General features: G+C 38.5%; 1 protein-coding gene across 6 annotated transcripts in view; it reads right to left on the reverse strand.

Moving 5' to 3' along the window:
* RICTOR (RPTOR independent companion of MTOR complex 2) overlaps window positions 1-20,609 on the reverse strand; it is a 136,227-nt gene extending 115,618 nt beyond the window's left edge. For 4 of the 6 annotated variants that reach the window (XM_033179413.1, XM_033179410.1, XM_033179408.1 and 1 more), the window contains exons 1-2: window positions 20,525-20,609; window positions 20,307-20,354 (exon numbers count right to left, since the gene is read on the reverse strand). In XM_033179413.1, the coding sequence (XP_033035304.1) occupies window positions 20,307-20,354; window positions 20,525-20,573 (97 nt within the window). In that variant the 5' untranslated portion in view covers window positions 20,574-20,609. Of the gene's footprint in view, window positions 1-8,847; window positions 8,935-10,442; window positions 10,557-10,984; window positions 11,123-15,857; window positions 15,914-18,775; window positions 18,924-20,306; window positions 20,355-20,524 lie in introns of those variants that run through there. The other 2 variants (XM_033179411.1, XM_033179412.1) reach the window with 2 other exon arrangements.
* Between the last annotated feature and the right edge of the window lie 848 nt (window positions 20,610-21,457).

Below are 21,457 nucleotides of genomic sequence, written 5' to 3' on the forward strand. Positions count from 1 at the left end.
GGCGCAGTGGCTCACGCCTGTAATCCCAGCACTTTGGGAGGACGAGCTGGGTGGATCACTAGGTCAGGAGTTTAAGACCAGTCTAGCCAACATGGTGAAACCCTGTCTCCACTTAAAATACAAAAAATGAGCTGAGCATGGCGGCGGGTGCCTGTAATCCCAGCTACTCGGAAGGCTGAGGCAGGAGAATCACTTGAATCTGGGAGGCGGAGGTTGTAGTGTGTAGAGATCGTGCCACTGCACTCCAGCCTGGGCGACAGTGCAAGATTCTGGGGACGGGACGGGACGGGACGGGACGGGAGGGGAGGGGAGGGGTTAAAAAGGGTTTTAATTTTAACAATTGGCTGAAAATCTAGATGCTAAAGAACAGACTGCAGGGATCACATTCACTTAAAAAAAAAAGTACAAAGAACATATGAATAAAAGCTGTGAAATGAAAGACAAGAAGGTCCCCCAAATCTGCCTATAAGCCATTCTGATTCAGCTCCAAGAAAAAATGATTGTTTCCAAAGCACTCACAGCCCACATATCTTGGTGCTGGATGGGTGGGACAACAGTGGCAGTTACAGTTGAATAAGGGGAAAGACTGACATAAATGAGAGGAAGGGGAGAGCTCATATCTAGAATGAAAATTTATTTGAAATTAAAGTTAACTTCACTCATTCTGCTATTTTCAGTACTTCTCCATATTCCCAAGGATAGATTCAACATCTAAATGAAAGCACCTAACTACAACAGCAGCATGAAAGTAGATCAAATGAACAGAATAATTTTTTACAAAGATTATATAAGGCTAAGAAGTCCCTTCTGGGCCTCTTGATTTGTCAGTCTAGCTCAATCATCCATTCAGTCTACATTTTTTGAATAACATGCGACTAACTGGAGGTTCCTGAAGAGCAAGGTCTGATTATCTTGTAACCTCAACCTTCACAAAAACTGGCAGAATACTCTGTTATATATCCATTAAATACAGCATTTCCACCCACAGTGAAAAGAATTGTTGTTAAAATTAGTAATCAGGCATTACTTGATAACTCAAAAATATTAATTAGGGTTATACATACATCGCTTAACAGGAAATCTATTAATACCACTATCATTTCCATAATGTTTGGTTTTGCTACCTCGTCTTGAAAAACAATACACTACTTCAGTTTCAAGTTATTCAAATGGAATAATCTTGCCTGTCTTGTAACAAGAATGAAAGAATTAATTCATTCACTTATTAATTCAGTTAATATTGATTTAATGACATGTGCTATGGAGTGCCTGCTCCAAGGGCTACAGTCTATTGTCCAAGCAGCAAAGTGATTTTTCGAAATTATCTCACCATATCACACGCCTGCCTAAAACCCTCTAACGATTTCCCTTTGCAGTTGTACCACCTTCTCCAAGTTATTACTTGTCTCCCTCTCTCTCCTAATCTCATATTCCTATACTCTCTCTCTCATTCATCAAGCACTAGCCATACTGGTTCTTTCCGGTCTCTCTGATAGTCACATTTTTTTGGCTAGTTTTCCCTTCTACTTGGAAGACTTTCCTCCTTTATATGGTGCCTCCTTATTAGTCGGTATCAACTAAACGTTACTACTTAAGAGAAGCTTTCTCTGACAACCCCCCGGCCATCACTCTTTTTCACATACCTGATTTTACACTATTAAGAGCATTTATCAGTACCTAAAATTCTGCATTCACGTGTTTACTGTCTGTGTTCTCACCACCAGACTATAGGTCCCTCAAAGGTAGGGACTCAATATATTTTTTTCACTGCTGAATCAGTACCCAGTACACAGTAAAGGTCCACAAATATCTGTCTACTGTGACAGAGAGGCAGACATGTGAATAAAATTATACCAATTATAAGAAAGTTAAAATACAATATATTATAAAAGCCCAAATGAAGAAGATGTTCAACTCTGCGAGGGAAGACTGACTTTTTGGAAAACTTTGTTGGTTACAGAGAACAGATTGGCAAAGAACAAAACTAGAATAGGCAGAGTAGTTACGAAGTCAATAGAATCATCGGGAAAGATAATAAGGGCCTGAATAAAGGCACGGCAACAGAAAGGGAAAAAACAGATTTGCAAGTATTTCAGAGAGAAAATCATTACCATCTGGTCTCAGATTAGATATGTGGAATAAGGACAAGGAACGAGGTTAAGATGTCTCCTGGGTGTCTTCTTTGGCCCAATTAAAGTACTTCTTTTAACCCAGAAAGATTTTTAGAATAATGAGATAATTAGCCAGTTTGAAAGATGTTAAGTTTGATGTACTTGACTACATGGTTATGATGTTGAGTAAGCAGCAAAACTGGTCTGGAGCCCTCAAGCTAAAACACAAATTTGATAGTCAATTATTCAGTCAACAAATATTTACCCAGCACTTACTATGTCCCAGGGCTGTTCTAAGCACCAAGGATGCAATGGTGAACAAAACAAAGTACTTGTCTCCTCACAAAACTTCCATTCCAGGGAGATAAGAAATATATACCATAATGTCAGTAGTGACAAATGGTATGAAAGAAAAAGCATTATTAAATAATGCCAGGCACAGTGGCTCATACCCGCAATCCCAGCATTTTGGGGGCCAAGACAGAGGGATCACTTGAGTCCAGGATTCAAGACAAGCCTGGGCAACGTGGCAGAACCCTGTCTCTACAAAAAATATCAAAAAAATTTGTCAGGCTTGGTGGCATGTGCCTGTACTCCCAACTACCTGGGGGTGCTGAAGTGAGAGGATCACTTGAGTCTGGGAGGTCGAGGCTGCGGTGGGCCATGATTGTGCCACTGACCTCCAGCCTGGGTGACAAAGCAAGACCCTGTCTCAAAAAAGAAAAGGCAATACGATAAAAAAAAAAAAAAAAAAAAAAAAAAAAGACAAGTGACAGAGAGAGGAGCTACTTCAGATAGAGTGATCAGAGAAGGCCTCACTGATGATAAGGTGACATTTGAACAGAGTTAAACAGAGTGAGGGAGTAAGTAATACAAATATTGGAGGAAAAACAATCCATAAAGAATATGATAAAGTACAAATTTGGGTCAAAGAAAATATGATTAGGAATGACCAGCACAGAAATTATTTCACTAAACACAGTGAATCAGGGGAGAGTTAGGAAATGAGAATGGTAGTAGAGGTAGTCAGGGACTAGATTACAATAGCAGTACTGCATACAGTGGTAATTTATTTAAAACTAATTATCTACCCTGCAAATACCACCTTCCAGTATGTAAAACAGTGCTGAGAAAAGAGTAGGTGCTCAATGTATTATTTTCCAATACATGAGTGAATAAATTAATGAATTAATAACTTCCCAAATTTGAGCCCGATTATATCTGACCATTTCCCAAACCCCAATTCATCCTCAAAGGACAAACCAAACAGCAATTTGAAGGACTAATCATATAAAGGATAAGTATAAAGGCCTTACAAACTTTAGCAATCTTCACTAGTAGAATGTTAAAATGTTTTGAACAATAGCAACATCAATGGAACCAATGATGTTGGTTCCACTGATCCTGTCCCTTGCAAGAATGCTTAAAAGAAAACGACAACTACTTAGTAAGTATATAATTTTTGGGCTGTCTGCTAAATTAATCCATCACTCCATAAACTACATTTAGTAATATTTTAATAATCAAAATACCACTTTAGACAAAGTTCAGATCATGTGGAACACTCATCAGGTTACTGCACTACTTCAGCTTTATTCTATGGAAAGTCATTTAATATGGTTGGAAAAAGGAAAATGATGTGTTGGTGTATATAAGAGCAATAAATAATACAATCCTGGTTAAAAATATACATTTACTGCATTATATCACTCTTAACAGAATCAAGCAATCACTTAAAATTCACCACTAAAAACAAGTATTCTTTTGGTAGCTAATAATCTACACTCAGTTTAAACCTGCTTAGTGAACTAAATAGTCCAGACTCAGAGTCAGCAAGGATCTGTCAAAGTTATACTAAGTGTGCCCATCTTCAGGAAATTCCCAACTCATTGTTTTCCACACTTCCAAAGAATGTATGCATAAAAATTTAATACACTTCAAGTATTTAAAATAAATTAATACTAATATTTATCAGCATTTAGAAAATGTACTTCATCAGAAACTTCACCTTCAGTATTTTTGTTTCACTTTCATATTTACTTAGTGCTTTTGCATACTGAAATAAGTGAAAATTTTCTTTATTTTAAAAGTCTATGCTAAACAACACACGTTGCCAAGCTGCTGTCAGATATTTAATCGACTTCCTACAAAATACTTGGTTTAAATTTCTCGGAGACAAGCACCGAAAGAAAAGCAGTGGAATCTTTTCCTATTCCAACTCTCACATCACTATTTCTTAGGGGGAAAAAATCACTGAAAACAACAAAAAAATCTAAATATTAAAACTTACTTTAAATCAGGGAACATAAAAAAGTATGAAGTACAACAAAAGAAAAATATAATTCATCTATATAGCATGTTCTATTTAAAGGGTTGTCTGAAGAAAGGCTAGTAATAGCAAAATAGAAACAGAAAGCAATGAGAGAAACTGAGAAAAACAAAGGTAGAAAGAGAAACAATCACACAGAGATAGGTTGTTAAGTATCAATGGGATGTTAGATACTCCCAGTCTAATAAAGTTCTAACATATCTATTAGAAAATCCAGGACATTACTTTATGACTTCTCTCTTATGTGAAACCTGGAGTCGTACAACACAGTTCTAATGGTTCATTTTGAGCTCTTAAAATAGAGAATCAGAAAAGATATTTATATATGTATGCTGTTTCACATAGAGGCATCTCTATTTTGTATTCTAACAACTTTTCAACTTTGATGCACAATTACAACTGCATGTTGTAAATCTAACATATTAACAAATATTGATATTTTCAAGTGAGCATACTGTCGAACTGAGGACCAAACAATGTTTATCATCTTCCCTTTTTCTCTGTAGAAATACTAAATTGATTTTGGTAATCATCCCAGAAACATAATTAGGTCAACACAAAACTTCTACTAGATTGCAATTCTAACTTTTTCAACTTTCTAATCTGTAGTTTTGAAGTCTTTATAAGTAATTTGATTATTTTTTCATTTAACAGTCATTCAAAAATAAAAATTCACCTATCTAGATATATTATTAACTGGCCAAAATCTGTTCAATGAAAAGGTCAGGCTGAAGACAGAGAAGAGAAATAGAGAAGATTATTTAAAATTTTTAAATTAAGGTGGAATTACTGTAATTACTTCAAACTTTGTCCACTCATACAAACCCACTGCCAATCCTAAGGAATCCATCCACATCATAACATACCTGATACACATGAGCAGACTTAGATTAAAATAACTTTAACTCTCTATGTACAACATGGTGATAAGACATAACATCAGACATAAGAAGGCAGATACAAAAGAGTATACCCTCTTACTTATCACCATAGATTAGTTTGGCCTGTTTTTGAACTTGATGAAAAGAGTACATCTACTGCATGAGTACATTTTATAAAGTTCGAAAACAGACTAAACTAATCTACGGTGATAAATAAGAATATATACTCTGAGCACTCAAAGATGTACTCATTTAAAAAGTTCAAAAACAGGCTGAACTAATCTATGGCATTAAAGGTCAGGATAGTGCCTTCCTTGGCTGGGGAAGTAGTGCCTGGAAGGAAATAGAATGGGAGCTTCCAGGGTTTTGCAATATTATGTTTCTTGATATGGGTTCTGATTCCTCATGTGTTCAATTTGTCAAAATTCTCAGAACTGTACATTTATAACAGACTTTTTGGATCTATGCCTTTATATAACATCTACTGTCTTCTCTGTAGTTCTGAAGGTCCTCAACAACTTACCCTGATCCTACAAATCTAATACTAAAATTCCATATTCTTTTTTTTTTCTGTGCTAATAGGTTTTATTTCTTTTTTTCTTTTTTTTTAATTATTATACTTTAAGTTCCAGGGTACATATGCACAACGTGCAGGTTTGTTACATATGTATACATGTGCCATGTTGGTGTGGTGTACCCATTAACTCGTCATTTACATTAGGTATATCTCCTAATGCTATCCCTCCTCCTGTCCCCTCCCCACATAAAATTCTATATTCTTATGGATCCTTTCAGGAAAATATTTCATGCTTTTATTCAAGCCCTATTTTCTCTAGATTTAACTACATTCTACCCATCCAAGGTTGAAACAATCCTCCACTTTCTATGATTTTTTTCCAGCTCATATCAATCTCTCCATTCTCATCTCTTTTGCTTTTACTAACCATACAAATAAGAACATGTAATATCTATTTCTTTATATCTATGTGCTAAAACTGTAAAAAATATTTTACAAACATTTCCTTCAATTCTCAAATAAGTGTTATCTCAAAAGGAGATGAAGAAACATGCTCAGAAAAGGCAACTTGTCCAGAGCCCAAAATTTCTCAAAGGCAGGATCAAGATTCAAATTCAGATCTGTCTGGGTCCAATATCATGCTTTTAGTCAATACTAGACTGTCTTCATACCATGCAGTCAGTACCCTATTAGATGTTATTTTGTCCATATTAGTCATATTTTGTAACTTATTAGCTATCTTCATATAATCCTATTATCCATATGACATACATACAAGCCAACTCTCTATCAAGTCATACTTCACCTATTTTGAACTATGCTATGAGGCAATTACCTATTTGGAAAACCAGTACTCAAATGTAAGCACTCCAAAAAATGACAATAAAAATTCAAAGTATGTATCACCACCAAGTTTATTCACATATCTTATGCACAGTAGGACCTCTTAATTCTTCATAATCACAACCTATTTATCCTATTTTATGTAAATTAGCATAAGTCCACACTTATAGTTGCCATTCTACAGCACAATAAAAGTAAAAAAAAATAATAATAATAATTAAAGCACCACTAAACATAGGGATAATAACTGCATTGTAAAGTGACAGCCAAAAGTAATGCAGAGGCATATAGGAATCAAAAGAGCAGTCAGGTATTACAGAGGGTAGTAATAAATTGTCTTCAGCCCACCCCCAACACAAAAATCAATATTCATAATGATGACCCTAGCCAAGGAGAAAAAGTTAACATATTTTAACTTTTTCTCAAGTTAATAACTGGTATTTTCTCAAGTTAGAAAAAAAACAGGAATCAGCTTTAGAAATAATCGTATCGAAATGGCTACATTTCAGATCTCAGTTAATAACCTGGTTCCTGGGGATTCCAAATCAATACTCTACAATACATAGAATACTCATTTAGTCCTAGCCATGTGATTTATCTTCTACGTGATGCTATCTTTGGGAAGATTGTGAAGGGTTAAATGCATGGGTTTTAGAATCAGAAACAAAGAAAGGGGTCTGAACCCCACCTATCTCTCTCTCATAATACCTATATGACCTTGGGCTAGTTAGGCATCACCCCATTTTCCTCATCAGTTACACAGGTGTATTAATTCATATTCTCTAAGTATGCAGGAAGACAATGAGAATTTAAGTAATGTTTTTAACACGCTCCCCAATATACATTATTCAAAATATGGAAGCTGCTGCTACTATTTCTTGTGTTCAAAGACAATTAAACATTTACCAATTACAACAATGCTGGACACATAACCAGTACTCAATAAATACTTGGTGAGTGGCGTGTGTATAAGAAGAGAAGGGTAACCAGATCTCTTAATAGCATACAGCAGTGTCCAGCCTGATTACATCTACTACTTTTTATTTGCAAACACTTATCAAATAAAAGAACTAGGACTAACTGCAGAAAGTTATTCTTTCATTAGATTTTTTACTAAATCAATGTAAGAGTTTTATTAACAAACGTAGCTGCTCAACAAAGGAAAAAACCATTGTGAATAACCTACCCATGAGTGGAAGGTTTGAGTGATGGTGGATGACAGCTGTCTGATATTGCAGAGAAAATTCCTGCTTTGAGGGGGGTCTACTAATTTCTAAAGTAGCTTCCAAATATTCTTAAAAACAAACATTAGATTTATATATGCACATACGTTTCCAAAATTCATACATATTCACGCACTCCAGGTGAACACTTAGCAGCAATATATTTGTTTTAAAGGTAATTACACTTTTTCTCTGTGGTACTTTTCCAATATAAAAACAATTACTGATGTATGCAAAAAATTCCTCCAGGAATCAAAAATCAAGTAGAGTTTTAACTGTTACTTTTGTAAACTGTTAGTTTTGTAACTGTTAGAAGAAACAATGCATAGCAAAAGGCAACTGCCACAGTTTACCCGAATCTCTTAATCATCTCCTTTTAATTTTGATATGAAGAACAATCAGAATCCTTTCAAATATGTAACTTTTTTCATTCTGCTGGGTAAAACAATAATATATACTTGTGTATTCAAAACAATGTTGAAACATGACCATGAAACAACAAACTTTCCCATGAGAAAAAAGAAAGACAATGTTAAGGTTCTTATTAAAATAAGGTGGTTTAAGTATTTTTAAAACTATTCCAATCTAAAATTTAACTCACTACAAATTGTTAGGTCATGTAAGAATTATTCTCATATAACATATGAAACCTTATATGACATAAGAATTAATCTGACCTGCTTTGTCTGTTATGCCATTCGAAAACCCCACTGAAAATTATAGCTAACAGTAATAAGTCACTCTAAATAAACAAGGTAGGAAATAGCTTAGTATTCAAACATCCATTATTATAATTTTATACTAATACTACACGTGATAGATATGATTAAAAACTTATAACACATACACTGAACAAACAGTTTCACAATATTCCACTTGCTACCTGGTTACTTATCCAGAAACTACCACATGGCTAAATGTTAAGAGTTCACAGCTCACCTACCTCAAAATGTGTTTCCAACCACTGGAGTCTCTCCCTGCAACTCCATTCCCCTCAGAGTTTTTCATTTTTCCTTTTTTTTTTTTCCTTCTTGAGGGATGGGAGTGGTGGTGATGGTAGTGTGGTGAACATTAGAAAGTGCATTATAGAATTATGAGTGGAAAAAAAGTGCAATTAAAAATTTTAGTATATGAGGGTCGAACACTAAGCATGGAAATAATTAGCAATACTATTTTAAGATGTGATTTGAAGTATGAAACTACTGACAAAAATATGTATGTGCACACAGCTAAAACAGCTAAATACACTTTTATCTGACAAGCTGTTGCTTCTTAGTAACTAAATTACTTGGCAACCTTTTTTGTTTATAGCTTCTATGTCTCTTCATTCTCTATTCATTATAGAAAACACATGAAATTTCACTGGATTCAATGCAAGATGACTAAAATCTCTGAAGTCCTGTTTTGCTGCTATAATAGTGCAACAATTTCCGCAAACACTATTTATCCTGTACCTAAATCACTAGAGAGCTGGGTAGGGTGTCTGAATTTGGCAATGAAACATTCTGTGGTTCTCAGGATAATCTTCATTTCAAATATTCTGACTGTCAGGTTACATGTTTAAATTTTGAGATCAGAAAATCTAGTGATTTTAGTGTAGAACAAAACAAAAACACCACCCATCCCATTTATATCCTCTATTTCCAGACTGCATACTTCTAGAAATAAGTTTGATAAATTTACAAAGGCCTTTGAACATACATACTCCTTCCATTAAACAGTATTACTGAAGGTGCGAGATACATGCACTACAAAACAACGGAAGAAAAATATTACTAATTATTTATGCTTGAGTCTGGAATGCACACATTTATGGACTCATAGTCACAAGTACACACAAACAATTAGTATTTCACAGTGTGCCCCAAATCTTTCAGTCCAGCAGTACCTTCTAAGGCCAGAAGAGCCTGTCTGTAATATAATCATTCTTCAACAGTTAAGGAATTTATATACAGGAAAACAAAACTTACCCCTTTTTCTCAACATTACCTTGAAATACTAAATAATGTACCAGGAAAATGTTCATTCAAAATATTAAGTTATAAGTTTTAAAACCCTGGTGCAGAGCTCTACCTATTTGAATGCTACTCTTTTATGCAAAGGTCTTACAAGTGTCATTATATCCTCACTTCTAAGAGATCTTCCTTCTAGGTCATTCCTTACTGATCTCGCATTTTTTCTGAATTCCTCTAGCTATCAGAGTCCCTTACAAAGATAATTGGCATGTGCTTCAAATACTACTGTCCTTTAACTGTACACTGATATAGCTATATCCCAACAGAAACTCCCTGAAGGAAGACGTATGCCTTCCTCAATCATAACAGTATTAACTAACCCATGTGATCATAAAATATATACATATATATATAAAATTAACCCATGTCATCAAAACTATACTGGTTGACATTAATAAAATCATTACAAATCCAAATTAACACAATGGGGTTAAAAAAAAAAAAAAGGAAAAGTAATTGAAGGAGCCAGATTCTTGAAAATCTAGGTAATTAAGGTTAAAAAAAAGTTTTCTGTATTTCTTACCGACATCTTTAACAGGATATGTTTAAAGCGTCAGAATATCCAAAATTTTATATTTTATATAAATTTCATCATTCCAGGTACATTGCTCAGTTTATGCAATCTGGCTGGAAGCCTCTAAAAGAGGAATATGAAGAATATACGTATATTTAGGTTATCTTTCAACCCTATTACTTTGGGTATAAGAATGTTATACATATTAACTAGTTTTACATAATTATTTTCAATTTACTTTTATGTCTGTATAATTTTATAACTACATTTGTTGTACGGATATAATTTTTAAGGAGCCATTCAACTTTAACCTGGCCACTGTAACAAAAAAACCACAAATAATAGTATCTGTATATGACCCAAAAAGCATTAACAGTCAACTTCAATTATTCATACAGATTATCTAACAAATATTTTAACCTGTTTATGTTCTTCCACTAACAGTATTTGCTTAGGAAACAAAAATCTGTGCTAATAATTCAAATAAAATGTAGAAGAAAATATACATCAATCTATTGTGGGAGAGAAAGGAACATAAAATATTTTCTCACCAATATAAATCTTTTAGATTATATATTTAGCATTCTTCTACCATTATTCATCTTTTTAAGGCAGGTAATTGAGAATGGACTGTATTTAACAGCTTGGTGACAGAGGCACAGATATACAGGCAAGCAAATCATTCGCTCACCCCACCGCGATTTTTGCAGTCTTACTCTTGGTAGCCTGAGACCTGGAAGCAGGAGGAGGCAGCAAGTCACTGCAGGTTGATCACTTAAAAGGAAATTGAGAGTTGACTGTAATTTAAGTTTAAAGTGCTATGAAATACCACCACTCCTACATGTATTCATTATTGTTTGTGGGAATACTACTCACAGTGATGTAATAAGGCTACAAATGCTTTCTTTTTAACTTTTTCAATATTCCAGGTCTGTAGTGATATGTGAGAATTACAAAGATAAAAGGCTAAAGTGCTACAAGTATAAAGTAGTATGCATTTTAGAGGTGAGGAGATTGAAGCCCAGAGAGGTAAAATGGCATGCCACATCTTTCTCAGATTAAAGTAGAACCTCGTTCTCTGGATTTCAACTTCAATACAACAGTTTAGCATCCCCTTCAATTCAAAACTCTTCTTTTGGCTTACATATCAGGCCATTCTTGCATTGTTATAAAGAAACACCTAAGACTGGGTAATGTATAAGAAACGAGGTTTAATTGGCTATCATTTCTACAGCCTATACAGGAAGCAAGGCACCAGTACTTGCTTCTGGGGTGGCCTCAGGGAGCTTCTACTCGTAGCAAAGACAAAGCGTGTGTAGGCATCTCACATGGCAGAGCAGTAGCAAGAGAGAGCTGGGGGGGAGGAGTCACACGCTTTTAAATAACCAGATTTTGTGAAAACTTACTATCACGAAGATAGCACCAAGCCATGAGGGATCCACTCCCATGACCCAAACACCTCCCACTATGCCCCATCTCCAGCACTGGAGATTACAATTCAAGATGAGATTTGGATGGGGACAAATATCCAAACTATATCATTCTGCCCATGGCCCCTCCCAAATCTCATGTCCTCCTCACACTGCAAAATAAACTCATGCCTTCCCAACTGTCTCCCACCCAAGTCTTAACTCATTCCAGCATCAACTACAAAGTCCACAGTCTCATCTGAAACAAGGCAAGTGCCTTCCACTTATGAGGCTGTAAAGTCACAAACAAGTTATTTACTCTCAAGATACAATGGGGATATAGGCATTGGATAAACACTGCCATTTCAAAAAGGAGAAATCGACCAAAAGAAAGGGGCTACAAGCCCCATGCAAGTTCAAAACCCAGCAGGGCAGTCATTAAATCTTAAAGCTCCAAAATAATCTCTTTTGACTCTGTGTTCTACATTCAAGGCACACTGCTGCAAAGGGTGGGCTCCCAAGGCTTTGGGCAGCTTTACCCTGTGGCTTTGCAGGGTTGCCCCAGGAATGCTCTCACAAGTTTTAGCTGAATGCCTGTGGCTTCTCCAGGTACAGCATGCAAACTGCCAATCAAGATACCATTCTGTGGTCTGGAGGATGGCAGGCCCCTTCTTACAGCTCCATTAGGCAGTGCCCCACTGGGGACGCTGGGGGACTCCAACTCCACATTTCCCCTTGGCCCCACCCTAATAATGATTCTCTGTGAGGGCTCCATCCCTGCAGCAGCCTTCTGCCTAGACATCCAGGCTTTCTCATACATCCTCTGAAATCTAGGCAGAGGCTCCCAAGCCTCAATTCTTGCATTCGGTACACCTGCAGGCTTAATATCATGTGGAAGCCATCAAGTCTTATGGCTTGCACCCTTTGAAGCAGCGGCCCAAACTGTACCTGGGTCCCTTTGAGCAAGGCTTCTGGAAGCCTGAGTGGCTGGGATGCAGGGAGCAGTTGTCTTGAGGCTGTGCAAGGCCTGGCCCAGGCACACAAAACCATTCTTTATTCCTAGGCCTCTGGGCTTATGATGAGAGGGGCTGCTGTCAAGGTCTCTAAAATGCCTTGAAGGCCTTTTCTCCAATGTCATGGGTATCAGCACTTTGGCATCCATTTAATTATGCAAATATCTCTAGCAAGTGGTTGCTCTACAGCCTGCTTGAATTCCTCCCCTGAAAAAGCTTTTTCTTTGCCACATGGCTAGGCTGCAAATTTTCCAAACCTTATGTACTGCTTCCTGTTTAAAAATAAGTTCCAACTTTAAGTCATTTCTTTGCTCCTACATCTGAGCATGGGCTGTTAGCAGCATCCAGGACACATCTTGAACACTTTGCTGCTTAGACATTCCTTCTGCCAGATACCAGAGGTCATCAATCTCAAGTTCAAACTTCCACAGGTCCCTACAGCATGAAGAGAATGCAGCCAAATGCTTTGCTAAAGCATAATGAGGGTGACCTTTGCTCCAGTTCCTACTAAGTTCTTCATTTCCACCTGACACCTCATCATCATAGACTTCATTGTCCGTACCACTACCAGCATTTTGGTCACAACCATTCAACCAGTCTCTAAGAAGTTCCAAACTTTCCCTCATTTTTCTGTCTCCTTCTGAGTCCTCCAAACTCTTCCAACCTTTGCCTGTTACCCAGTTTCAAAGCTGTTTCCATATTTTCAGGTATCTTTAGAGCAATGCTCCACTCCCACTTACCAATTTTCTGTAATAGGCTGTTCTTGCACTGCTATAAAGAAATATCTGAGACTGGGTAATTTAAAAGAAAAGAGATTTAAGTGGTTATTGGTTCTGTAGGCTATACAGGCAGCATGGTGCCAGTATCTGCTTCTAGGGAGGCCTCGGGGTGCTTTTGCCCAAGATGGAAGGTGAAACAGAAGTAGGCATCTGACATGACAAAGTGGGAGTAAGAAAAAGTAAGAGGGCCACACACTTTTAAACAACCAGATCTTGCTAGAACTCACTATCACAAAAACACCACCAAGCCATGAGGGATCCACTCACATGGCCCAAACACCTCCCACCAAACCCCACTTCCAGCACTGGGGATTACAATTCAACATGAGATTTGGGTAGGGACAAATATCCAAACTGTTTTAGCTTAAGAGATCACAATCTTCTCTCTTCTCTTCTGTTGAATCCTTTCTTCTTATTGATTCCTACCCTATGATATACACCCTCATCATCTTATCTATCCTCAAACATTCAAATCTTAAAGCTCTTTCTCCATTTATATCCCCTTTCTCAACGTCTTATACACAGAGCAATCAGATCAGAAATACAGAACTAAAACCTCCATTCTAGTATTTTCTGCCACCTTTTACATATTTATATAATCACCTGAAATTCAAGGTGCAAAGCTGAACTCATTATCCTTCCCCAAATGACTTCTCCATTTTATGGCACCACCAATTTCATTGTCCCTCAGGACAGCAAACTTAAAGCACTCTTTTCCTTCTAATCTCCTTAATACTGTACTATTCCTTTTCCCATGTCTCTCACTCCCCTTTTCCAGTCACTTAATGCTTCAGTGATTATCTGATAGATGCTGGGGGAAGGGCATGTTAAAAATGCACAAAACAGGACTCCTGCCCTCAAGAAGCTAAAGATCTAGTGAAGGGGGAAGAAACCGGACAAAGAGATAAAGTAAGACAATGGTAAGTGCAATTTAGAAAAGAATAAAATAAAGATGTAAAAAAGTAGAGAAGGAAGCAATAAATTCCCACTGGGATAAGGAAGGATCTCCAGAAGTGGCATGTGACCTCAACCTTAAAGAATTAGGACTTCTATAGATAAACTGTGCTGGAAATGCAATTCAAGGAAAAGGAAATACCTATGCAAGGTCAAGCAAATATGAAACTGCATGCCATGTTCAAGGAATAGCAAACATTCTTCTTTGACTAAAAGATTCTCAAGTAGGGGCATACAGTCTCCACAGAGAAAGAAGAGGAATGGGGGTTGGTGCTTTAAATTGGCAAACTCTCCCCAATCCTCTTTGAGAAGGACTGTGTGTAATAAGTGAACTATGCAAAGAGGCAGATATATTGAGATGTGTACAGTTAAAATAGTACAGAAGAAAACCATATGGGAATAAATCAAAAAAGGCCTTGAATGCCAAGCTAAAGAAATGCGGACTGTATTCTGTGAGCAACGATTAGCCTAGAAAATGTGTGCATGTGTTTTGTTTTGTTTTTTCATTTAAGAGAAAAACAAGATCAAATCTAGATTTCTGGGAAATAATCCTGGCAGCCATACAGCAGACCGAGTGAAAAAAGGTGAGAAGACGTTACTGTCACATGATGACATAATAGGACATGAACTGACAATGGGAACAGAAGGAGAGACTGAATTCAAGAACTATTTCAGAAGCAAATCAGAGGAGTTTAGCAACACAACAAAGGATAAGCAGTGGATCTTTAGCTTGAATAATAGATGGCAGAAATACCTAGAATGTGAAAAGCGGGTACACTTTGGGGTGCAAAGTTTTACACATCACAACTCTGAGATGATTACCAGACACATACCAGTCACTCACTAAGCCCTGTGACACTGGTTAAGTTACTTATCTGAGTTTTGGTCCTTCAAAATTTCAAAGCCTGTATTCTCAACTGTAAAACAGGGATAATAAGTGTAGCTAAAACAGTTGCTGAATATTAAGTAAAATAATGAAATCAGTGCCTGGCACAAAGCTAGTATATTAGTAATAGTATTTATAATAGCAGAATGTGGAACTTAAAAATGCCCACAAATTTTGCAAGAGGTTACCAGCATCTTTTAAGAAATTATTTTCAGTACAGAGGGAGACTTTTGCTTATAAGAGTTTAGTGGCTAAGCAATAAAGTTGTGGAGTGAAGACAAACTATTCTGTCTGTAGAGCCTTCAAAAAAAAAAAAACAGTTCTGTAATATTGTCATTATCACTCCGTATCCCACACTTTCAGCCCATGACTAGCATAGTTACCTGGTCCATGTGAAGAACATAATAATTGCTTGCTGAACATGAGAAAACTAAGCCAACTGGAAGGGAGAAATGAAGAGAAGATCTTAGTTCTACAAAGAATCTTGAGGAAACAGTATTAGAAGCATAAAAGCTTTTTCAAGTTACCCTTGGAAAGGAATAGAAATGCTTTATTCTCTGAATCAGGGTAAAGACAGTAAGTCTGGGGAGACAACTGAGGAATTCACACTGGATGGGCAGCCTCTACCTTTTTTATAAGGAAATAAAGTTCACTGCATAGAGTGGGGGGACTACAAAATCAGTCTGAAATCTGGAGAAAGCAAATTAGGTAATTCTTCCATTTTAAAATGTATTTGACTTCATTTCTGTAGCCAACGCCATGGTCGTTATCATGGTCTTCTATCATGTCAGATTGTATCAGCAGCACCCTAGGCAGCTCCTCTGCTTCCTAACTTTCCCCTTCCCAGGGTATAGTACATTCCCAAGAGAGCACATATTTCCTTCCACTATGTTCACCACTATTCTTTTAAGAATTCAACCCTTCTATGAGACTTCTCTGATCCTTTTACCCATCAGACAGTTAATCATTCTCTCCTCTGGCTACTATCACGTTACCTTTGTTTCCTATATAGTTTGATTACTTAATTTATTTTTCCATCTGCAATCATTTCCTTACATATTCCAATGAACCCCTTAAAAGGGGGAAACAGTTTCCTCATTTTTATTCTTTCAGCAGTTAATTCAGCATCTGATATACAACAGATGTTCAGTCAATGTCCATTTTGTCTAACTGAACGATTAAACAAATGAGTAAACTCCTAACTAGAAGAAATTAGAAAATAAAAAGGGTTCAAATCTACATCATTTCGGATAACCTTTGTACTTTTCTAGGTATCAAACAGCAACCAAAACAGTTTTTTAGTTCTTAGTGGAAACGTAAAGGGGTTAATCAAAAATTGTAAAACTCAATTGTACTTTTAAATAAATTATATTCTAATAATTATATTTGAACTAGTGTGTCCATGTTCTGGGAATTCACTTTGAACACAATAATTAAAGTATACCAGGAGGGGTTTACCCAGGAAGAACACTGTATCTTTTCAAGTGATTCAGTACCAGTAAGAGATGCACTACTGGACTGAAATGACAGTCTATCCTTGCACTACAAATTGCGAGAGTAAGCATTTGGGCTTCAAAATACATTTTGGCATGCATTATAGACAGTATTTAATAATATCATCAGCAAATGTTGGGGACTTTCACAAATTAAGTAGTTGTCTGAACAAAACTGAAAGCAACAATTAACCAATACGCTGACTGTAAAATCTACTACAATGAAGTTCCTAAACTAGATACAAAATAATCCATCAACAATTTTTAACTGAGGTGCTCTATGTATGAACCACAGCACTAACACCGGTACCAAACCCAGTGAAACTTAGAATTCTTCTGAGACTCAAGAAGCTTGCAAAGCTAGCCAAGTCATTATTAAAACAGTATGAAATTTCCTGGTGTCACGGAGAAAAATTCTAAGATTCTATGAAATACAGTATCACATTTTATCCGAAGTGAATATAAAAGATTGCACTTCACTTAATTTATTGGAAATGACACAGATTACTCTACAGTTGCTGTATTCAAGAACTCAACTTCAGATAGACTATGCCCAATTAGTACAACAGTATGTTTCAAAAAAAAGAAGCTCGAATACCGTAATTCCTTATTAACAAGTTTATAATTCTCAAAACAACTGTTTGAAGTATTTTTAATGTGAGTTTTATAATTCTGATTTCACAATGTAGGAAAGCAACTAATGTTAAATATCACAAAGTATCCGGTCTTTTGCCAAGTACTTTAATTAAGAACTAGCTCATTTACTTTTCACACTCTTAACTCTTTGAAATTATCTCTTCTTTTAGAAATGAAGAAATCAGGAGTAAAGCAAGGTCAAATAACTTGCCCCAAATCACCCAACTATTAAATCTCACAGCTGAGGTTACAACCCAGAATGATTTGACTTTATAGTCAACTCTCTTCTCCCTACACATTGATGGCTCCTTTAGGGATTACAATGACCATGACCTCTATTTTATAATGAGCTGTATTAGGTATATACACAATGAATCTCTCAAAGATTAAATTAAAACAGTAAGAATAAAAGCAAACACTGCCTTGGCATTAAACAAAAAAATTTTTGGTTGCCCAAACTTTATGTTTTTACATACTGTAATCTAATCCACAAACAGCTGCCCTTCAGCTGCAACCCAAACTGCCTCACAGTTCTCAAATTATTGCTAAACTTTAATTCCTCATGAATTCTCCTCAAGCCTTCTTTGAACGAAATGTTTGTGACAACAGCAACTTTTTAAAACAGTATCACTATAAAATGACCAATTCAGATTAATTCTAAACTTCCTTATGATTTAGAAATACAGATCTCATATAATCTCTCACTCTTTATTTTTGCGATCAGTTTTAAATGGCTGTGTATATTTTATTCCAAACTGAAGTACATTTTGTCAGGGCAAGCCGAAACAGCATTTTCTGCACTATTTATATTAACCTGGAAACACCTATGGACATAGGTGCTTACTAAATTCTGTTAATATAGCATTTTAAATAGTAAACAGAGTTACCTGTGTGCCTCAGTAAAACTGGAGTAAACCAAAATTATCAAAACAGATGCGTACCTAAGCTCTTCCACAACTCAACATTTTGATACCAAGCAGAGAAACCACTATACATAGGAGCTCGACGAACTCAATTTAAAATACAACTATATTATTTCCGGCACCACATCTAAGCAGGTTTTTAATGCACAAGTTAAACTCAAATTTATTAAGTGCCCCTTTCGCCTTCATCCAAAACACATATGCCTGTATATAAATTAAATCACTCAACTAATTACATCTTTTACAGACCTGAAATTGTAGAAATTATCCTTGTTAGGAAGTTTACCAGTAAATCTATTTTACATAGATTTGTCATATGTGTGTTATAGCCAAGTTTCCAAACAGTTGCACAGGAGTAAATAGCTTTACATCTTTCTGTACTAATTCTCAAAACCGATCTGCTGAAAAAAATGTTGGAACTCAGTGCACTGATAATCTAATTAGTAGGCATTTCCAGGACTTAAGTTCTATTATACTGTATTATATTTTATAAACTGGCTTGTAAAAGGACCTAATTCCCCCAAAACTAAGTCCCTGAACTTTCAGAATAAAATACTAAGTTATAAAAATGTACTCTTGTAGCTAAGTGAAAGCTGACCATTCAGTTTATAAAACAGTGATCTTACACTGTGATATGCAAAATAAAACAAATTAGAAAATGCACTACGCTTTCACTCTCGCCTTAGCAAACAAGGAGCCCAGGTTTAACAAATTACTGTAGATAACAGTCATTACGTCAGGTACGACATAGCGTAAAAAACTGATCTCATACAGAATGTCTACAACAAGTTTTTTTGTTTGTTTGTTTACTTCCTAAGGTGTTTTATAGATCTCAGAAACTGATTCTGTACAGCTGAACCGGGTTACACTCCAAGCTACAGCTCGTGTGAAATACGACTTCGTCGGAATTAGCAGGCTAAAATCCTGTTTATCGTGGAAGAGAAAAGAATCTTGTACGTTAACTACTAAATCTTCAACGAGATAATGTCGAATAAACTCTAGTACTGTGAGTGATACAAGAAACACTGGCTAGCAACGGGATTAGGTCATTAAAAATATAAGTCGGGTTTCCTCAGTTTGGAAGGTGTAAACAAACCCATCTCCACTGCAGAAGGTAAACAATGAACCTGCAGCAGGGTGAGGGGGCGGTCTTTAGCCAACTACAGTCTCAGCGGCCCGGGAAAGGGAAGCAGAAGGGAAACAGCATAAACCAGACATTTAGCAGTAATGACCAGTCCTAGGTTTCACTACCAAGTTATCAATGCTGCGGGTCCCCACAGGATGGTGGGCAAAGGGGAAAGCAGTCACGAAGTCGGCAAACACCGAGCAGGTCCGGTTTCTGCTCCGGGGACGGGGAGGGCAGGATGTGGTCGCTCTTTCCTCAAACATCCTCCTGCAACCTAAATAACAGCCTCTACCTCCCTCCGGCTGCCCCCAGCTTGGGCTGCCGGACTCCAGGATAGGTGCAAACCACTCTGCCGGAGCTCGAGCCCAGAGGGTCGCTGGGTCTGCCGAGTTCCACTCGGGGCTCCCCCGCACCCGCAGCAGCCCGAGGCCCGGAGAAGGGCTCGGGCGAGGGAAGCGGGCGCCGGGAAGGGGGATGGGTCCGGAGAGGCGGACCCGGGCTCGGCTCCCGGGGGCCGGCAGGCGGGGCTCCGGCTCTGCCACCCGCACCCCGCCGGTCCCGTGCGGGGCCCGCCCCTGCCTCTGGCCCCCAGCCCCGGACCCGGCTCCTCCCCAGCAACGCGCCCTCGCCGGCGCCCGCGGCGCCCCGCGTTACCTCGGGTCAGATCCAGCGGGACGTTCTCCTCGCCGCTGTCATTCCGCCCTGCGCGAAACAGACACACAGCCCCAATTAGGATTCGCTCTCAGGCCAGCTGCGGCTGCCCTGGCTCCGGCCAGCGCCCCGGCTCGCTCCCCCACCCAGGGCTAGGGGAAGGCAAGTGCCAGGGGTGGCGGGCGCCGGGCGATGGGGAGTGAGGGTTGCAGCGGGCTTACCTCGTACTCGGAGGTTCTTCAGAGAGCGGCCGCGGCCGATCGCCGCCATATTGACGGGTTTCAGTCACAACACCGGAAACCTCGCCCAATCGCGCGAGAACCCCTTCCCCTCCCCGCGCGCCGCACCCGCCCCCCGCGGCACCTCCCCCGCCCCCTAGGCGGCAACGGCGGCTGGTGGTGCTGTCTCTGCTCGGGCGCGGAAGGAGCACTGAGCCGACCCAAGGTTTGCACGAAGTTCGCTGCGCCAGCCCGCCCGCCCACAACAGACCCGGAGAGCACGTCCGCCGGGAGGGGCAGTTCCCACGAGGAGAGTCCCATTGACGCGAGTTGGCAGCGTAAAGGATGCTCCCCTTTGGCCGCCGCGGAAGCCGTAGTCCAAACGCAGGCGAGCCGGGAGGAGGAGGCCGGAATGCGGCCGGCGGGCCACCTGCTCTCGCCGGCCTGCCAGTCTCCTGCTTGCTCTCAAGCCCTGCCACAGACTGTCCCGCTCCCCCGTGTATCCATTGAAACAATTTTTATTAAAACGCTGCGCACAGTTTGAGCCTCCCTTCCTGGAATCGCTTTGCTCCTACTAAGTTAACACGGAACAAAGTTTTTTTTCCAGCCTCGCCGTTGATCTTCAGGATGCCCCTCTCGGCTAGGAGGGCTTCTCCAAGTGGAAGTGGTTGGGCAGTTTTGTTTTTGGCCGCCAGGCAGAGGTCCCCGCGGTGGGATCGCGCCAGCGCCGGGAGGCCGGGGAGAGAGTTTTCTCTGCCGGGAGCCGGGGCGAGGCTGCTGGGTACTGTGTCCGGCTTTTCTGTCTCTGCAGATCCTAAGATCGTGGATCATGCAGATGTTGTGGATTAATCTATTTTATGCATAAGCCTATTAACATTAGGGATTTTAATTCTAGAAACTGCTTAGTTAATACACACACACACACACACACCTGGC

This window comes from Trachypithecus francoisi, unplaced genomic scaffold (genome assembly GCF_009764315.1).
Source record: "Trachypithecus francoisi isolate TF-2019V2 unplaced genomic scaffold, Tfra_2.0 Lachesis_group2, whole genome shotgun sequence".
Classification (NCBI taxonomy): domain Eukaryota; kingdom Metazoa; phylum Chordata; class Mammalia; order Primates; family Cercopithecidae; genus Trachypithecus; species Trachypithecus francoisi.